Source organism: Cyclopterus lumpus, chromosome 4 (assembly GCF_009769545.1).
Source record: "Cyclopterus lumpus isolate fCycLum1 chromosome 4, fCycLum1.pri, whole genome shotgun sequence".
NCBI classification, from domain to species: Eukaryota; Metazoa; Chordata; class Actinopteri; order Perciformes; family Cyclopteridae; genus Cyclopterus; species Cyclopterus lumpus.
The window spans coordinates 24,054,646-24,074,352 of record NC_046969.1 but is presented as its reverse complement, the minus strand read 5'-3'; the positions used below and the strand labels follow the sequence as shown (position 1 = coordinate 24,074,352).

The following is a 19,707-nucleotide window of genomic DNA, read 5'->3' as shown; positions in this document are numbered from 1 at the left end:
CATATATACATTTTATATATATATATATATATACATATATGCATATATATTTATTTATATGTATATATATATGTAAATATTATATACATAATCTATATATATATTGTATTGTTGCATGTATTATATATAATGTATATGTTATCCATATAATATATATATATGTTATATAATATATATATATATGTTTTATATATATATGATATATTATATTATAAAACATGTAATACTATACATGGATGTAACTTTTACATTACTGCACTGTCATAACATTATTAATAACTAAACAAACTCACTCAATGGTTAGAATTATTTAACAGCGTAATGTTATAATAATTGTCTATAAAAGTTAAGCAACATGAATAACTGTGTTTTATCTTGTCATACATTGGATCTGATCCGCAGCAGCCACAGTATTGTATATGAATACATTGCTATTCATACCATTGATGTGATTGTTAGTTATTAAGGAGAGCTTCTATGAGTCCTATGGAAAATATGAATGGGCACGTTTTTTTTCTATTTTAGGATTCTCTGTCATTGGCTGGTTGAATTTGGACTGTACCATCTTACGTTATCCTGGAAACGTCCCTTTCTATCGGCCTGTCTATCGGTTTAGTTCAAAATAAAAAATATAGGACGTTTGTTCTTAGTCTTAACAATTTATTTAGTATTCACAATTAAGTGTCTTTCCGTCAATAACCCCGCAACATAACGATATTTATTTTTTCTCTCCCCCCCTTCGACGGTGGAAAGTGGTTTGTCCCGAGTCGCTCTGGAAGCAGGAGGGTCAACATGGCGTCTGAACAGGTCCGTTATCTTCAATATTTGTTGGGTTTTACAGCGTTTTACCTCGTTCTTTTTTCAAGGTATTTGATGGTAGTATGATGATATATGCTCCCGAGTCACCTGGAGCGACACATAGCATTGCATTGTGCTTTATTTTCGGCCTTACGTGCAATAAGTACCGGCCTCCGCTTCGTTATTACAGCGTTATATGGTCACAAACACGCTTGTTGTTATTGTTGCGTCGGTGTGATTGAGCAAAAAGATAAACACGATTAGAGCTGCATGATAATGAGCCGGAGATTGGGTTTTATATGTTGCTGCTAAAAAGGAGTGCAGGTTATTTTTAGTTCCGGCCACAGACAGGCGGGCGAGGGTCATTTAACCGAGACGCATTCCAACGCAGAGCACACAGACAGGAGAAAACCACGTTTTACAACATTACAACTATATAAATATGATATACTGTATATTAGATAAATAGATAGTTACTTTATTAATCCCTACAGCAGCATTTATACATACAGGTAAGCAATACAATATAAATAAATGCACAATATATTTTAAAAAAATATGAAAAATGCACAATATATACAAACAATTATAATAGAATAATAAGAAAAATGCACAATATAAAAAAATATATAATAGAATAATAAGAAAAATGCACAATATATTTTAAAAAAATATGAAAAATGCACAATATATACAAACAATTATAATAGAATAATAAGAAAAATGCACAATATAAAAAATATATATAATAGAATAATAAGAAAAATGCACAATATAAAAAATATATATAATAGAATAATAAGAAAAATGCACAATATATAAAAAAATAGAATAGAATAATAAGAAAAATGCACAATATATAAAAAAATAGAATAGAATAATAAGACAAACGCACAATATATATAACAAAAATAAAACAATATGAAGAATTAATTTAACTGACGAAGCAAACAAAACAAAATTTCAAAGAAGTAGCCAAAGAACAGTGTACAAACCGCTATGTGTTGAATTAAAGTGTGATACTGAGAGCGTAACTAAGTATTGAGGGTGCATTTGACTCCAGTCTTGGTGTTATACGCCTATAAAGATGAGTAAGGACATTTAATTGTTTTGGGTATTTCTAGGCCAATTCTATCATTTCAAAATGAATAATTTCCATTAATTTAAAGGGCCAGCATGGAGGATTTCTAGGGATCTTAGCGTCATTTTTGAAAAGCTACAGGACCTTCGTTGATATCTGGTCGGTGAAAAGTCGACCCTGCTTTATGGTCTGTTTGACTCTAAATGACCATAATTTACTAAATGAACATCACGCTGTATTGAAGAAGACTTGAAACTAGAGATTGAGACCAAAAACTAATGTTTACAATGTTTACTGAGGGAATAAATCAAGAGAAGTAGAGTCATTTATATAGACTGCTATACAACCAGAGGAGTCGCCCCCTGGTGGTCAGGAGAGAGAATGCAGCTTTATCACATGAAGCATAGACTTCTATACAACCAGAGGAGTCGCCCCCTGGTGGTCAGGAGAGAGAATGCAGCTTTAACACATGAAGCATAGACTTCTATACAACCAGAGGAGTCGCCCCCTGGTGGTCAGGAGAGAGAATGCACTTTTAACACATGAAGCATAAACTTCTATACAACCAGAGGAGTCGCCCCCTGGTGGTCAGGAGAGAGAATGCAGCTTTAACACACGAATCATAGACTTCTATACAACCAGAGGAGTCGCCCCCTGGTGGTAAGGAGAGAGAATGCAGCTTTAACACACAAAGCATAGACTTCTATACAACCAGAGGAGTCGCCCCCTGGTGGTCAGGAGAGAGAATGCAGCTTTAACACATGAAGCATAGACTTCTATACAACCAGAGGAGATCATTATTGTCGTCACTGCCTTCCAGGAGAGTTCCAACGGTCCCGTGAAGAAGTCCATGCGAGAGAAGGCCGTAGAGCGTCGTGGCATCAACAAGGAACACAACAGTAACTTCAAAGCCGGCTACGTGCCCATCGAAGAAGAACGCCTCCACAAGACGGGCCTGAGAGGACGCAAAGGAAACATGGCTGTTTGCATCGTGGTCCTGCTCTTCCTCCTCGCCTTGATCAACCTCATTGTGAGTTTTTTTTTACGAATGTCCTGAAGCCGTTAACTCTGCAGACACACCAGAAAACACTGGTTTAACCTCTCAGAGCTCAGGAGCTGCTGCTGAATGCACCTGTCAGTGTGTTTTATTGTATATATATATAACCTTTACCTGTATAACAACGTGATTTGACATATGAATCGTCTTGGTACCATGAAATATGAAAACATATTGACCTAAAATGACACCTCATACAAACACCCTCTGCCCCTTCATATCTGCGCCCCCTCAGATCACTCTGGTGATCTGGACGGTGATCCGCATCGGTCCGAACGGCTGCGACAGCATCGAGTTCCACGAGTCGGGCCTGCTGCGCTTCAAGCAGAAGGCGGACATGGGCATCGTTCACCCGCTGCACAAGAGCACCGTGGGGGGCCGCAAGGACCAGGACCTGGTGCTCGTGGGCAACAACAACCCGGTGAGAGAGAAACACGAGCGCCCGAAGAAAGACGACACGTCCACTTTATAAAAATTAAAAAACAACCTTGCCTCTTTTCATTTGCCGTCGTCCAGGTGGTGTTCCAGCAAGGCACCACGAAGCTGAGCGTGGAGAAGGACAAGACCTCGGTGGTCAGCGACGTCGGCATCTCCTTCACGGACCCTCGCACGCAGACCACGTTCTTCAGCACCGACTTTGAAAACCACGAGTTCCATCTGCCCAAAGGGGTGAAAGTGCTCAGCGTGAAGAAGGCCTCCACGGAGAGGGTGTGTGTGTGGTGTACAGCACACAATGTTGATAATTAACAAATTAAGCATTAAATAGTCTCCGGGGACACACTGCATCTTCATCAACGTGGAACTAAATAAAAAAAACAGAATATTTTCAGATTTAAGTATCTGAAAGTTTGCAGTTCAACGATCGATAAAGAGAATCTGAATTATGAAGCAAAGCTGATGAAGACAAAGATTCAAAGCTGGAGTAACAGGTGTTTTGAGACTTTCTCCAAATAATGAAGTATCACACAATAATGAGAAAGTTCCCCAAAATAAAGAGAAAGTTTCCCAAAATAATGAGAAACTTTCTCAATACAATTATTTTGTATCTTGAAATAATGACTTAGTATCACACAATAATGAAAAAGTTTCCCAAAATAAAGAGAAACTTTCTAAATAAAATTAAAAACTTTCTCAAAATAAAAAGAAAGTTTCTCAATAAAATTATTTTGTATCTTTAAATATTGAGAACGTTTCTCGAAATAAAAAGAAGTTTCTCAAAATAATGTGAAAAACTTTTGCATTGAACTATAAATATGACTTATGAGTACAGTATTAATGATCCCAGTTAAAGACCAGTCTCTAGCTTCCTTCATGCTGGTCACGGTGTCCACGCTTCAATGCCCCCCCCCCCCCCCCCTCCACCCCCCTAGCATGACCTCTGATGTCTCTGCCGTGTTAGATCACCAGCAGCGCGGCGTCTGACCTGAACATCAAAGGGGACGGCAAGGCCATCATCCGCGGAAACGAGGGCGTCAACATCATGGGCCGAACCGTGGAGTTCAAGATGGGAGGCGGCATCGAGCTGCGGGCCGTAAGCGCCGACTCTTTTAAGTCTCGTCTGACCGAATCCCGTTATTATTATTATTATTATTATTATTATTATTAACGATCATTATTCCCCCTCTTTGCAGGAGAACAGCATCGTCCTGAACGGCTCCGTCATGTTCAACGCCTCCCGCATCCCCCACTCCGCGGGCGACGTGTACTTCGACGAGGGCATGGAGCGCTACAAGCTGTGCATGTGTGCGGACGGGACTCTGTTCCGCGTGCAGGTGAAGTACCCCAACATGGGCTGCCAGACGTCGGAGAACCCCTGTGGGAAGGCCCTCTAGAGGGGAAGACCCTCTGGAGAGGAAGACCCTCTAGAGGGGAAGGCCCTCTAGAGGGGAAGACCCTCTGGAGAAGAAGACCCTCTAGAGGGGAAGGCCCTCTAGAGGGGAGGACCCTCTGGAGAGGAAGACCCTCTAGAGGGGAAGGCCCTCTAGAGGGGAGGACCCCCCCTAGAGAGCCTTGAGGACATTAATCTGCAGTGTTCAGCCTCATTTTTGTGTTTGCCAAAATCGGGAATCGTGTAACAGATCGTCGCCGCTCGGCCAAAGATGTGAAACTCGTAAGCGCTGCAGTGTTTTTTTAAATTTTTTGTTGACATTGTGTAGAGATTATAATGCCGTGAACCCGTCCGGTATTACTAATACACAAACCCTTTTATCTGGCTCACCTGTTCATCGTTGCTGGCAGCTTTGTTTGATATTTTACTTTATTGTACACACTACACCATTATAATGTTTATTCTATATTACATTTTTAGGATGAATTGTAAAAAGAAAAACAGATATAAAAAAGATATATCGTAAGCCATCCAGTAATGTTAAGACTCTTTCCGAGACTGTCTACCGTGCACGTGCCAATGGACGATAAAGAATATAATATATATGTAATATTCACATTTTTAACGCAGTATTGATCGACGGGAGGAGAGTATGTGCACTAAAGTTATGCTGCAGATTAATTATCTTTAAATGTTGATGAATGTCAGGAAAGTTTAAATCAGTCGCTCGGTTTGAAGCTTTTATTGAGTGGTTTGAATTTTGTGCAATATAGTAAAAAAAAATATATATAAATAAAAGGATTAGAATTTAATTTTGAGTTTTGGATCTTTTTGTCGTTTTTATAATTGTGCTCATAAAAGTACTACGGTTAAGTTTAGAGGGAAAGAAAAGTACTACTTGGTTATGTTTAGGGAACACAAGTACTACTTGGGTATGTTTAGGGAACAAAAGTACTACTTGGGTATCTTTAGGGAACACAAGTACTACTTGGTTATGTTTAGGGAACAAAAGTACTACTTGGTTATGTTTAGGGAACACAAGTACTACTTGGTTATGTTTAGGGAACACAAGTACTACTTGGTTATGTTTAGGGAACAAAAGTACTACCTGGTTATGTTTAGGTAACAAAAGTACTACCTGGTTATGTTTAGGAAACAAAAGTACTACTTGGTTATGTTTAGGGAACACAAGTACTACTTGGTTATGTTTAGGGAACACAAGTACTACTTGGTTATGTTTAGGGAACAAAAGTACTACCTGGTTATGTTTAGGTAACAAAAGTACTACTTGGGTATGTTTAGGAAACAAAAGTACTACTTGGGTATGTTTAGGGAACAAAAGTACTACTTGGTTATGTTTAGGGAACACAAGTACTACTTGGTTATGTTTAGGGAACACAAGTACTACTTGGTTATGTTTAGGGAACACAAGTACTACTTGGTTATGTTTAGGGAACAAAAGTACTACCTGGTTATGTTTAGGTAACAAAAGTACTACCTGGTTATGTTTAGGAAACAAAAGTACTACTTGGTTATGTTTAGGGAACAAAAGTACTACTTGGTTATGTTTAGGGAACACAAGTACTACTTGGTTATGTTTAAGGAACAAAAGTACTACCTGGTTATGTTTAGGTAACAAAAGTACTACTTGGGTATGTTTAGGAAACAAAAGTACTACTTGGGTATGTTTAGGGAACACAAGTACTACTTGGGTATGTTTAGGGAACAAAACTACCAAGTTGTACTTTTTGTTTACTTCATGTTTCAGCACCCAGGTACTTAATGTTTCCAATAAAGAAACACGCGGCTACGTGAAACTTCTTATCGCTGGTTCCATGAAATACTTTTGAGTGTTTACGTGGTCATTTAAAACCATAAAATGGGGCCATAAACCTTCAGGATCAGTCATCTGTCGTACGAGGAGAGGAAAAAACAAATCACGGTAAGACATTAACTCTCCGTGTGAATGATTGAACGGATCAGAGCGTCTTCGGGGTCGCTGCTCGTTGAAGACTTTGAACACAAACTGACGGAGACGGACGAGAGAGTCACAAGTTATTTCTGTGAACTCGGCAAAGCGTGGACGTGAGTGTTCTCTGTTTGGTTTTTTTTTTGTTTTTTTTGTACTTCGATGACACAAAGATGGACGTTATTGTATTTTAAGTGAAGCTGCGATTGAGCCGTCCGTCCTCTCGGGTCAAAGGTCGCGATGACGGGGTCACCGGGGACCTTCCTGGCCACCGTGCTGCTCCTCGCCTCTTCCGGACTCCGCCGCTCTTCCTCCGCCGCCGCCTGTCCGGACCCCTGCGCCTGTCCGCGGGCCCCCCTGTTGAACTGCTCCTCCGCCGGCCTCTCCTCCGTGCCGCGCCTCCTCGGGGACTCCGTCACCGAGCTGGACCTGTCCCGCAACCTCCTCCGGGACGTGACCTTCGACCGGCCGCATCCCAACCTCAGGCACGTGCGGCTGGGGGACAACGGCCTCGCGCGCCTGTCTCTCTGCGTGGGGGAACCCGGACCCGGGAGGCGGAGCCGGCTGCGGCGTCCGGGGACTCGGCGAGGCCGGGGGTGTGAATCCTGGGCCCCCGGCCTGCAGCTGCTATCTGTGGAGAGGAATCAGCTCCGGCGACTCCCACTGGGTGAGTCAGTGAGATAACGTTGTCTATCAAACACCGTCATGAACGTTTAATCTATTATGTTATTAAATCTGTATTATTGATCACTTTAATGCTGTAGTTGGAGAAGCTGGAGATAACTTGAACACTTGACATATGTCTGGGAAGTTTGATCCAGAACTGTGGGTCATATTTTCAAACATTTAACAAATAATTGGAAAACAAAATAAGACGAACCAATAAAATGAACAAAACACCTGAACTAAATAAATATTATTTTGGAAAGGAGTAGGCAGAAGAAAACACGTGTATTTAACTTCAATAATGAACTTAATGTTTATCAAATTTACAAATGGATAATCATCTTAATACATGAAACAAAACATAATATCTTCCTCGTGCCTGTGCCTCTCAAAAACTATTTTTAAAATATATTTCTGGTTGTATAGAAGTCTATGCTTCATGTGTTAAAGCTGCATTCTCTCTCCTGACCACCAGGGGGCGACTCCTCTGGTTGTATAGAAGTCTATGCTTCATGTCTTAAAGCTGCATTCTCTCTCCTGACCACCAGGGGGCGACTCCTCTGGTTGTATAGAAGTCTATGCTTCATGTCTTAAAGCTGCATTCTCTCTCCTGACCACCAGGGGGCGACTCCTCTGGTTGTATAGAAGTCTATGCTTCATGTGTTGAAGCTGCATTCTCTCTCCTGACCACCAGGGGGCGACTCCTCTGGTTGTATAGAAGTATATGCTTCATGTGTTAAAGCTGCATTCTCTCTCCTGACCACCAGGGGGCGACTCCTCTGGTTGTATAGAAGTCTATATAAATGACTCTACTTCTCTTGATGTATTCCCTCAGTAAACATTGTAAACATGAGTTTTTGGTCTCAATCTCTAGTTTCAAGTCTTCTTCAATACAGCGTGATGTTCATTTAGCAAATTATGGTCATTTAGAGTCAAACAGACCATAAAGCAGGGGGTGCTTTAGGGGGCGTGGCTACACAGGGATTGACAGCTCTCTACGAGAGACGTATACAGCATATCTATGTCCCTCCTCCTCAGTCCACATATGGTCACTTCCTGTTCATCTCATTCTCACTTTATTATGCAGAGAACAGTGTTCACAGTCGTGCTTAGTATCTTATAAAGACCTACAGACCACACCCAACGCGCTCTGAGGCCAAATAGTTCATGTAATGCGTGTAGTCTGGGTGTGTACCCACAATAAATGTACACCATAAATGTACACTAAGGCGTATAATCGGGAGATAAACACACTTCACTAAGTTCAACCTTGACGAAGCGGAACCCCTTAAAGGGCCAGCGCGTAGGATTTAGGCGTATCTACTGTCAGATATGGAATATAATATTCATAACTATGTTTTTTTTGGTATATCATCATCGTTTTGTGAGCCCTACTGTAGAAACATGGCGGACTAGCAGACTTTTAATGTTTTTAGTTATCTGAAGGCCACCGTAGCCCTCCGACACATTCGGGAAGGCAGGGGTGATATTCAGAGCGGGTATTCAGTTGGTTGCAATATGCAACCACACCACTAGAGGGCACCGAATCCTACACACTGCGCCTTTAAAATAAAGCATCATCTATGGATCTACTTAGATGTATATCATTTTAAACTATATAACTATATTTCACAAACACTAGGGGCAAAAAGTTGACTTTAACTTTGTGGTTTTTCGTGTGTCACGTTCACCATCTCGTAAATCTACACATTAAAAAGCCTTTTGTATTTGTGTGTGTGTGTGGGGGGGTGGTTGGTTAGAAGTCACACCTGAGAGGTTTGTTGTTTCCAGAGTTTTAGAAGGTAGAAGAAGTCTTTGAGCTGCGTTACCGTCGTCTCATTCGATTCTGACACATAAACAAACCCCCGTGTTGTCGATGTGCTTTATCTTTCGTACTTTGCTCACCTGCCAAGATAATAACACTGCACACCCGTCAGTGACAGCTTTTATTGACATTCCAGGGGCTTGTGTGTGTGTGTGTGTGTGTGTGTGTGTGTGTGTGTGTGTGTGAGAACCCTTTACTTAGCCAGAGTTGACGGTCATGGACTGCCTCCCTGTTTGGTATTCAGCTCACAGAGCCTCTCTAACAGCGCTGTCTCGGGGGGAGATTGTCTCGGGCTGAAGAAGAAGAGGAACGAACGCCGCAGAAGATACGACGCTGTAAAGAGTTCACAGTGGAAATAGACCAGAAGTATTCTGGTCCAGAGAGAAAGAAAGTTTATATGACTTCATCTCAGCATTGAAAACTCTACTGCACACAAATTCACTTCATAGTTCAAATTAAACACCTTTTAAATCTCGGTGAAGAATGTAAAGCAATACGAGACGGACCAGCTGTGATGATCAAAGAAAACCTATAATATACTGTTTATTTATTGCTCCCTTCCATATGGAGGACTAAATGTGGTACATGAATGAATTAATGAGTAAATAAAAGAAAAGAAAGAAAGAAATGTACAAATAAAAGCCTCACCTGTCAAATAAATGTGCAGGTCAATTAGAAAATTAAATAAATATGCACATAATTATAAGAATGAACAAACAAAATGCATTTATTTATTTCAGAAAATACTTATTTTTGTATTCATTTATTTATATATTGAATTATTTTCAATGTATTATTTGTCGTATATTTCTTTAAAAAAAAAATGTTTCCCTATGTATTCAAATTAATGCCTACATTTACCTATTTATACCATATATTAGCCTGGTTTTAACTGGTTTTTTTAGACAACCATTTATTTATTTAGTTATTTTCTATTATTTCTGCAACAACCACATAAATAAATTTTTATCCTAATAATATTTATTTATTATTCTATTTTTGTGCATATTTATTTTCAAATTAACCAGCAAATGTATTTGATAATTAAGGCTCTTTCCTAATATTTTTATTTATTTACTTGTTTTCTGTCGTCCAGGGCTGGAAGGTAGTGAGTCCCTGCAGGTTCTGCAGCTCTCGTTCAACAGGATCTCAGCTCTACGACCAGGAGACCTTCTCCACCTCCGACAGCTAAAAGAGCTCCACCTGCAACACAACCTCATCTCAAGTCTCCATCCGCAGATGTTCCAGGATTTAGCCCACCTCCGGGTAATCTCACTTATTGAAAACATGCACAAAGCCACTCATTCTATGGTCATCTGCCATTTTCATTAAAGTATCCTCCAATTAAAAGATAATTCAGCTCTTAATTAGAACATTTTGAACTTACATGACGCGTCAACCTCTACTGTGTCCATATTGTGTCCCCCTCAAAAAGGTCCTGGATCTGAGCTTCAACATGTTGACCAGCCTCCATCCCCTGACGTTCCTAACTCTGCGTGACATTGGGGCAGACGTCCGGCTGGGTGGCAACAGGTGGCAGTGTGATTGCAGTATGCGCAGTCTCCGGAGGAGGATGGCTCACGACGGCGGCCGAGGCCTGCAGGCCTGGAGCGTGGTGTGTGCTTCCCCCTCCGCCCTCTCAGGCAGAGACCTGCTTCAGTTGGAGGAGGACGAGCTCAACTGCAGCGCTGAAAACGGGCCGGAGCTCCACCGAGATGTGACGGTCTATCGGGGCTCTGAGATACTGCTGTCATGTGCTCCACGAGGTAAAAGTGTAGAATAACGTCAACATGTTAAACAACAGCTGCAAGGAAAGAAATGTTGGGTATGTTTCTGCAAACCAGGGGTATGTTGACGGTGGACATTGTTGGCACTCGGTCAAAGCATCAACAAAGCGACGTAGTTTATTATAGCGACTGTTATTGAAAGTTTAAAAGGTGTGTAATAAAGAGTATAAGAAGCGAGAAAGTTTGGTGGATGGGTTGAAGAAACACAAGACTCTCATCCAGGTGACAATTGTTTGTCAATGTTGACCTTACGCTTGTTAAAGTAAGTCAGTAGTGACTTTAAAGTAAGTCGACTTAGTCATTTATTGAAATTAATTAAGTTGTGTTACGTTGTTTGGTTACGTTGTTAAGTACTTCCTTAAAGAAACAGCGTAATGTTACGTACTGACATTATTTGAACACAAACCATGATACATAAAGTACTTTTGATGCCTAAACCCAACCTGTCGTTTCAAAACATTAACCAAGTGACATTTCTGCAAGGGTGATACGAGGCAGATTTTTTTGGTGCAGAAAAGATTACATTCAACGTAGCCTGTGGTTTGCAGAAAAACGTGCAATGCCAACATTTTGTTCTGGCAATTGGTTTGAAAACAATGTAGGACAGTCTCACTGTAAATGTCGTCTCTGTTGTAGGTTCGGTGTGGTGGACGCCCGATGGTGAAGTGTCTGTGAGTCAACCTCCGGCTGGTCTGGTCATCAGTGACATCAAGGAAACAGACACAGGACTATATGTGTGTGTGTCTGAAAAACACGAAGTTGTGTCTGTTTTTAACCTTCAAATCAGTAAAGTAGGAGGTGCGAGAAGAAAAACTAGAAGTTTACCCGGAACCAGCAGACAAATAATCCCACAAGGAACTCCAAACAGGACGGGCCAAGAAAGGAATCAGAGAGCTACGCAGTCGGACTTGACTCTGGCTGTGTGTTTGTCTGTTTTCATCACGTTTCTGATAGCCTTTATGCTGGGAGTCCTTGCAAGACCGTGTATTGATGTTCTTTGGAGAAGGGTCACCAGGAAGAAAAGCTCCTCTCCAACCAACTCTGTGCCATCTGTAGAACAAACACAATATGACAATGAGGCCTTCTCCAACGGTGAGGAACCAGAACACATGGGAACTCGCAGGGAGAGGAGGGTTACATTCAGCACTGTAGACTTTAGAGAAGACAACAATGAAGAATATTATGATACCGTAGTCACTGGAAATATGGAATGCATCAATAATGATGCAGTGATTGAATGTGAAGCAGCTGAGAGGGATGCAAATAGAGCTGTAGATCCAGGAAGTGAAAACTGTTTACGACAGAATAGTCCAGAGGACAGCCAGAGAAACCTCTCAGGCTTCACTGATGAAGGCCGCACACAAACAATAGATTTAGAACACATCCCAGATCCCGTTGAGCAGACGAGAAGATCGTCTTCATGCTCAGGTTCTTCACTATATGACATAGAATTTAATGAAAACAAGGAGACACAGGGAGACCAATCAACACTAGAGTCTCGTCAGCTGGCTGAGGAGTCTGTTCAACAGAGAGCTGATTGCCCAACACCTACACAAGTAGAAGCGCCACAACTTCCCATAGAGGGCAAAAGGGAACTTTCTGGCTTTTCTACAGAGCCTTTTGCCGATTGGTCGCCATATATAAAGAACACCAACCAAACAGACCCTGATGTGTGGCAGGAGAATGAAGAACAATTTGAATTCAGCGATTCTGTTCGAAGCACCTCTGCGAGGTCCAGCGGTGTGTGCAGTTCTTTTAATGATTCGAAACGGATTGTGGTACCCATGTTTGATGAACAGAAGACGGATGATTCCTCCAGCGCCAGATCATATGTCAGTGAGGTTGAGGAGACACAAAACACTGTGAACTCAGACCAGGCGGAGGTCTTAGAAAGAAACCTTAAACAGGATGTTAACATTAAACAGCAGATTCACGATGAAGGCGCTATCAGGCCTTCAGTGCTATTTAATCATGGGGATTATAGATATGAGACACAAAGGCCTGCACTGAGACCACAGGACTCCTCTTCCTCTCTTTCCAGTGACAGTGATGGCGAGGGGTACACAGTCAAAAAGGGGCTTGTAACTAGATTGGCCGTTACTAGTCATAGTAAGAGTCTGAACACCGGAGCACCTTCATTGCCTGCAGCCTATTCATCGTCTTCAAGCATTGAGAGTGAAGCGGAACACAATACATGCAGATTGAATGAGGGCATCAAAATCAATAAGCCAGAAACTCCGTCAACTGACCTGGATCGCCAATATATCCACCAAAGTAAGAGACGTGTGGATATCAAAACCCCATTACCGACAGACCAAATACAGAAACAGAAGCATGAGATGTCAATGGCAAGGCTTCCAAGTAAAGTATCTCAAACTGTAAATTCTGACCCACAAACACAGTGGCCTGTCCTTGATCTTGAGCGTACTATACGCATTGAGAGGCGTCTAGATATCAAAGGACCATCACCTAACTCATCTTCTAGTAGTGACAGTGACGATGAAACAAGACACCACACAGAAAAGCCAGGGATGGTGGATTTTGCAGGACCTCCAGTTGAAGTATCTCAAACAGGAAGTCAAGATCCAGACACAAGTTGGCCTGCCCTTGATCTTAAACAAGCCATGCACATCAAGAGGCGTCTAGATATCAAAGCACCATCACCACCTCCCGATTCATTCTCTAGTAGTGACAGTGATTATGAAACAACAGACCAAATACAGAAACAGAAGCATGAGATGTCCATGGCAAGGCTTCCAAGTAAAGTATCTCAAACTGTAAATTCTGACCCACAAACACAGTGGCCTGTCCTTGATCTTGAGCGTACTACACGCATTAAGAGGCGTCTAGATATCAAAGGACCATCACCTAACTCATCTTCTAGTAGTGACAGTGACGATGAAACAAGACGCTACACAGAGATGCCTAGGAATGTGGACATTGCAGGACCTACATTTGAAGAATCTCAAACAGGAAGCCATGATGCAGACACGAGGTGGCCTGCCCTTGATCTTAAGCAAGCGATGCGCATCAAGAGGCGTCTAGATATCAAAGCACCATCACCACCTCCTGATTCATCCTCCAGTAGCGACACTGAGAATGACACAACAGACCAAATAAAGAAACAGAAGCAAGAGATGTCAATGGCAAGGCTTCCAAGTAAAGTATCTCAAACTGTAAGTTCTGACCCACAAACACAATGGCCTGTCCTTGATCTTGAGCGTAGTACACGCATCAAGAGGCGTCTAGATATCAAAGCACCATCACCACCTCCTGATTCATCCTCTAGTAGTGACAGTGAGAATGAAAAAACACACCACACAGAAAAGCCAGGGAAGGTGGACATTGTCGGACCTCCAGTTCAAGTATCTCAAACAGAAAGTCATGATCAAAAAACAAGGTGGCCTGCCCTTGATCTTAAGCAAGCGATGCGCATCAAGAGGCGTCTAGATATCAAAGCACCATCACCACCTCCTGATTCATCCTCCAGTAGCGACACTGAGAATGACACAACAGACCAAATAAAGAAACAGAAGCAAGAGATGTCAATGGCAAGGCTTCCAAGTAAAGTATCTCAAACTGTAAGTTCTGACCCACAAACACAATGGCCTGTCCTTGATCTTGAGCGTAGTACACGCATCAAGAAGCGTCTAGATATCAAAGGACCATCACATGGCTCATCTTCTAGTAGTGACAGTGACGATGAAACAAGACGCTACACAGAGATGCCTAGGAATGTGGACATTGCAGGACCTACATTTGAAGAATCTCAAACAGGAAGCCATGATGCAGACACGAGGTGGCCTGCCCTTGATCTTAAGCAAGCGATGCGCATCAAGAGGCGTCTAGATATCAAAGCACCATCACCACCTCCTGATTCATCCTCTAGTAGTGACAGTGAGAATGAAAAAACACACCACACAGAAAAGCCAGGGAAGGTGGACATTGTTGGACCTCCAGTTCAAGTATCTCAAACAGAAAGTCATGATCAAAAAACAAGGTGGCCTGCCCTTGATCTTAAGCAAGCGATGCGCATCAAGAGGCGTCTAGATATCAAAGCACCATCACCACCTCCTGATTCATCCTCCAGTAGCGACACTGAGAATGACACAACAGACCAAATAAAGAAACAGAACCAAGAGATGTCAATGGCAAGGCTTCCAAGTAAAGTATCTCAAACTGTAAGTTCTGACCCACAAACACAATGGCCTGTCCTTGATCTTGAGCGTAGTACACGCATCAAGAGGCGTCTAGATATCAAAGCACCATCACCACCTCCTGATTCATCCTCTAGTAGTGACACTGAGAATGAAACAACACACCACACAGAAAAGCCAGGGAAGGTCGACATTGTCGGACCTCCAGTTCAAGTATTTCAAACAGAAAGTCATGATCAAAAAACAAGGTGGCCTGCCCTTGATCTTAAGCAAGTGATGCGCATCAAGAGGCGTCTAGATATCAAAGGACCATCCCCTAACTCTTCTGGTAGTGACAGTGAGGTTGAAACGCTAAACGCTAACGTTGAACTAGGATTGGGAGTATCTGCCATATCAAAGGCCACTGAAACTGAGTTTATTATATTGCCAAAGTCTCGTAGTCCAAAGACGGACTGCAATATAAATTTAGAAAAGTATACAGTTATTACAGATGAGGACAAAACAGGTGGCAACATCAGCACAACACCAGAGATAAACCCAGAACTTCAGTCACGTTGGGCCACGATGAACCTGGGTATCTCCCGCTTCAGAAAGCGCCTTGAAATCACATCGCAGACACATGATTCAACAAATCTTCCCTCATCACCTCGACCTGACTCCCCCACCTCTTCCAGCAGCTGGAGTGGGACTGGGAGTAAAAGCAACATAACAAAAGAAAAGAAAAGGGGAGTTGGAATGCAAGGACGAATAAAGACAGAATCATTGCTAACCCCTGAAAACACACCAGTGAATGTTTCTCTAAGTTTAGAGGGTCATGGAGACATCTCTGGCAACTCAGTAGAGGTTACAGAGAGATTCAGAACAGACTATAGCCAACCCACAACTGAGGGAAATCCAGATACTACGTTGACTGGTTTTGGTATTCCACATTATAGGAGGTACCTGGATATCAAGGGGAAGGAACCGCCATTACAGCAACTGCCTGATTCCTCCTCCTCCAGCAGTGAAAATGAAGATGCATCAACAAAATCTGCTGGTGAAGGATGGAGGAAAGAAGCATCCCAGAATCATTCCTCTTTGTATGTGGCCCAAGCTGTCAATATCAAACCGGATCAGCCACAGAGCCAAACAGAGTTGGTGCAGAAGAAGTCCGGGGTAGAGCTCAAAAGCCAAACTGACTCAGGGCAACCTCATTTGAGTCTCACCAATATCCCCCGTATCAGGAGGGCTTTGGATATCAGAGCACAAAGAGAATCATCTCCCAGCAGCAGTAGTGAGGCAGAGACAAAAGGCCTCAGTGATCCGGAGCTGAGTCTTGGAGTGCCGCGCGTTAAGCGCCGTCTGGATGTCAAGGCACCGCTACCAACTAATTATCCTGGCAGCGAGAGCGAAACTTACGTGACGGGATCCTCTTCGAACCCAAGCAGACCTGCATCAAGCTTGTCAGGAATGACGGCCGATGACTCTCTGATCACTTATAAGCGTGTAATTCTCAAAACGCCATCGCTACCCAGTAATGCTTTCTCCGTCAGTGGCGGGGATCAAACTACAGACTACAAGCAGAGATTTATGGGGATGGAAAGTGTCGCACAAGAAGGTCCATCCTTCGCTCCAAACAGATTTCCCAGTAGGATCTCTGATGATGTGGTGAAGAAAATGTCCGAGCAGCCCCGACGCATCACTGATGCGGACGTGCCTCCTGAGATAAGGTGGATGGGCGTCGGCCGCCAGCTTTCTGACCTTTCCATCCCCAGTATGAGGAGACATCTGGATGTAGACTTATCGTCTCCACCTGAGTCAGAACTCCCCCCAACGGACTCCTCCAGCAGTGAAAGTAACACAAAACAAGACAAAGGAAGGGCAGAAGTGCCCCTGATGCCTACATACTCATCTCTAGGTGCCCGTAGTGTTTCTCTTCCATCCAGCAGAGCTCTTGAGACATTGAAGGCTGCATCGGAGGCCAGGAATGAGAGGAAAGGCCTCGGTGCCCTTAAAGCCATGTCATCGGAGAGACGCAAGTGGGACGCAATGGATGAAAATGTAGCTCTGAGTGCATCTGCTCATGACTACGGTCTACAAGGTGACACCGGGTTCGACTATCGCAAGTCTGAGGACGAGTTCAAGGCATCAACTTCAAGAGTTACAGATTTGTTGTATGGTGGTGTTCCTCGCTACCGGAGGCACGACATTGGAGGTACTGAACCGCCGCAGGGGGCTCCGCCTCCTATTCCTGCCACGCCGCCGCCGTACGAGGGGCTCACATGGAGGTCTCCACAGAGACTCAACAAACAGAGCGGCGATACGGAGGAATCTTCACTGACGTTCTATTCTCAATTTGCAAATGAGAACATAAGTGAAGTTTGATTTTTAAAAGTCACTGGCTTCCAAAACAAGCCAATGATTGCCATTGTTTGATCTTAAAATTAAAAAAAATATATATCTATATACAGTATATATAGTGAATTACATTATATTATACAAGTATTACACGTAATGGAATGTAAATAGTAATAATTTATTGTGTGGAACTGTTGAGGGCAAATCATCCATCACCAAGATGTCTCCCTGTAATCGATTTTGCAGTTAGAATCCATATCCACTTAATGGTCATGTATTATTAATACACTTATTAATAAAACTCATCTCTGAACGATAGAACCTTCATTGCAGTGAAGTGCATCTAAAAAAAGAAAGAAAATTGGGTACTTTTTGAGCTTATGGAAAAACTATCAACTTAAGAATCCAAATAAAAGCCAGTAAGTTAATAAACCTTTTTATTTATGTATATAGACATTAGGTTATAGTGAAAACAGACATATAGACACTTACATCGTTTACATACATATATACAGTTGGGACAAGGGCGTTCATCCTCCTGCATCGTCATGGGAGAAATACTAAAACATTGAGCTCTACACAGTATTTGGTAAGCAATCCAACAACTACCTCGATCTCGAGACGTCAAGCCGACGATTCGCACTGGAACGTTCCTATAGTTTCAGCTGTGGTGGGTTTCAATGCGTTTGTCTTCACGGCTAATTTTCAATGCATGTAATCGTCATGTGAATAAAAAAATGAATAAAATTGAACCCCCCCCCGCCCCCCTCTTCCCCCTGGCTACAGCCACCTGAAGCTTTTGCAACACGTGCGGGGATGCGTTAAGATGGGCTGAATGCAGGAGGGAACTCCTGCTCCACCGCGAGGTTACAGGTGTGTTCCAGGTCTCGATAGACACAATCATGTCGTTCCAACAGAATTAAGAGAACATGGTCGGGAATATAAAAAAAAAAAAAAATCTAGCACAAAAAACACAAATTCCTGTACAAAAAAAAAAAAAAAAAAAAAAAAATCTCATCCATTCACAAAAGGCTGTCGGAGCATGCATGCAAATATTAAATCTCGACGATTCAGCATCACACCACGGCCAAAGACAAAGATGTATACGCGTGTTACGAGAACATTATACTGGGCGAAAAAGAACGTAAGAGCATCGGCACGCGGTTCCAAACCGGCAGTGTCCTTCGAGTCGATCCCCAACGAAAGCGGCGCTTTCAGCAAACCTACCTTTCTACTCAAGCCTTGGAGGACCTCGTCCTGAGGAGGGCCACCGGTCTTCCACTGTAGTTATATTATCAACAATGTCGGGGGGGGGGGGGGGGGGGGGGGGGGGGGGGGTGTCGGGAGAGATGCTACTAGTAAGAAACTATCAGTGGACTAGAGGACAAAACAGATGCCACGTATCGAGACAAAATGGACACCAACAGGCTCTAAACCAACTCGTCACACAGCCGCCCAAACAGTCTGAATGCATCCTGAAAGAATCCCTGACCACTTCAGTGTGTCTGTGTGTGTGTGCGTGTGTTGGTATGTGTGTGGACACACAACGTGACGTCCATGTTTCGAGGCACAATAATACTCTTACCTACAACGTAGACCACGAATCGGTCGTCGGGCCGTTAAACGCTGCGGCTCAAAGAGTTATGAGCAGCAATGCTGATTTGTCTGGAAGCCTTTGCAGGGGAAGGGGGGGTGGGGGGGTGGGGGGGTAGCAAACTGTTAGCATTAGCTGGAGCAGTAACAGCGGGAAGGAACAAAAAAAATAAACTACAAAAGTAAATAAAAAAGGAATCACTGGCACAAATGAAGAGTAAACGGCCGAGGAACCAGGAATCTGCAACCGACCGCGTTTGACACAGTGTGCTTCTTCTTGAAGAATTCAAAAATATGACCAACGATAGTTTCGTGCCGTCGGTCCAGAGAAAAAAGATAATAATAAAAATAATAATACGAAATGTCCACCATTCATATTATTTAAAATGTCGACTCGGACCCCGTTTGAGACGCCGACACAAATGCATGAACGGTTTGGTTTTCTCAAACGGTGAGAGGGGAGGAGTGGTGCCCCCCCCCCCCCCCACACTCCTCCCCTCTTCCCCCCCACAGACACACAACCATTTTGCTTCCATCGTCCTAGTGTGATTTCATGTTGTCCACACACACACACACACACACACACACACACACACACACACACACACA

The 19,707-nt window shown here is 42.8% G+C and overlaps 1 protein-coding gene and 1 long non-coding RNA gene across 2 annotated transcripts; one reads left to right on the top strand and one right to left on the bottom strand.

Moving 5' to 3' along the window:
• The first annotated feature begins 753 nt into the window (after positions 1-753).
• Positions 754-5,576, top strand: sgcb (sarcoglycan, beta (dystrophin-associated glycoprotein)). Its single transcript, XM_034531639.1, has 6 exons — positions 754-807; positions 2,700-2,909; positions 3,172-3,357; positions 3,453-3,644; positions 4,336-4,467; positions 4,568-5,576. Exons 1-6 carry the CDS (start codon positions 793-795, stop codon positions 4,766-4,768), a joined length of 936 nt encoding a protein of 311 aa, XP_034387530.1. The 5' UTR covers positions 754-792; the 3' UTR covers positions 4,769-5,576.
• Positions 5,577-8,888: 3,312 nt separating this feature from the next.
• Positions 8,889-11,343, bottom strand: LOC117729883. Its single transcript, XR_004609394.1, has 3 exons — positions 10,612-11,343; positions 10,303-10,427; positions 8,889-9,595 (listed from the first exon to the last, which is right to left on the bottom strand). It is a non-coding gene; the product is annotated as an uncharacterized LOC117729883 (long non-coding RNA).
• Between the last annotated feature and the right edge of the window lie 8,364 nt (positions 11,344-19,707).

Excerpts from the sequence above, each read along its gene's own strand:
- sgcb (XM_034531639.1), top strand. Across the intron at positions 3,358-3,452 it reads TCGTGGGCAACAACAACCCG|GTGGTGTTCCAGCAAGGCAC; the intron begins GTGAGAGAGAAA and ends GCCGTCGTCCAG. Across the intron at positions 3,645-4,335 it reads AGAAGGCCTCCACGGAGAGG|ATCACCAGCAGCGCGGCGTC; the intron begins GTGTGTGTGTGG and ends CTGCCGTGTTAG.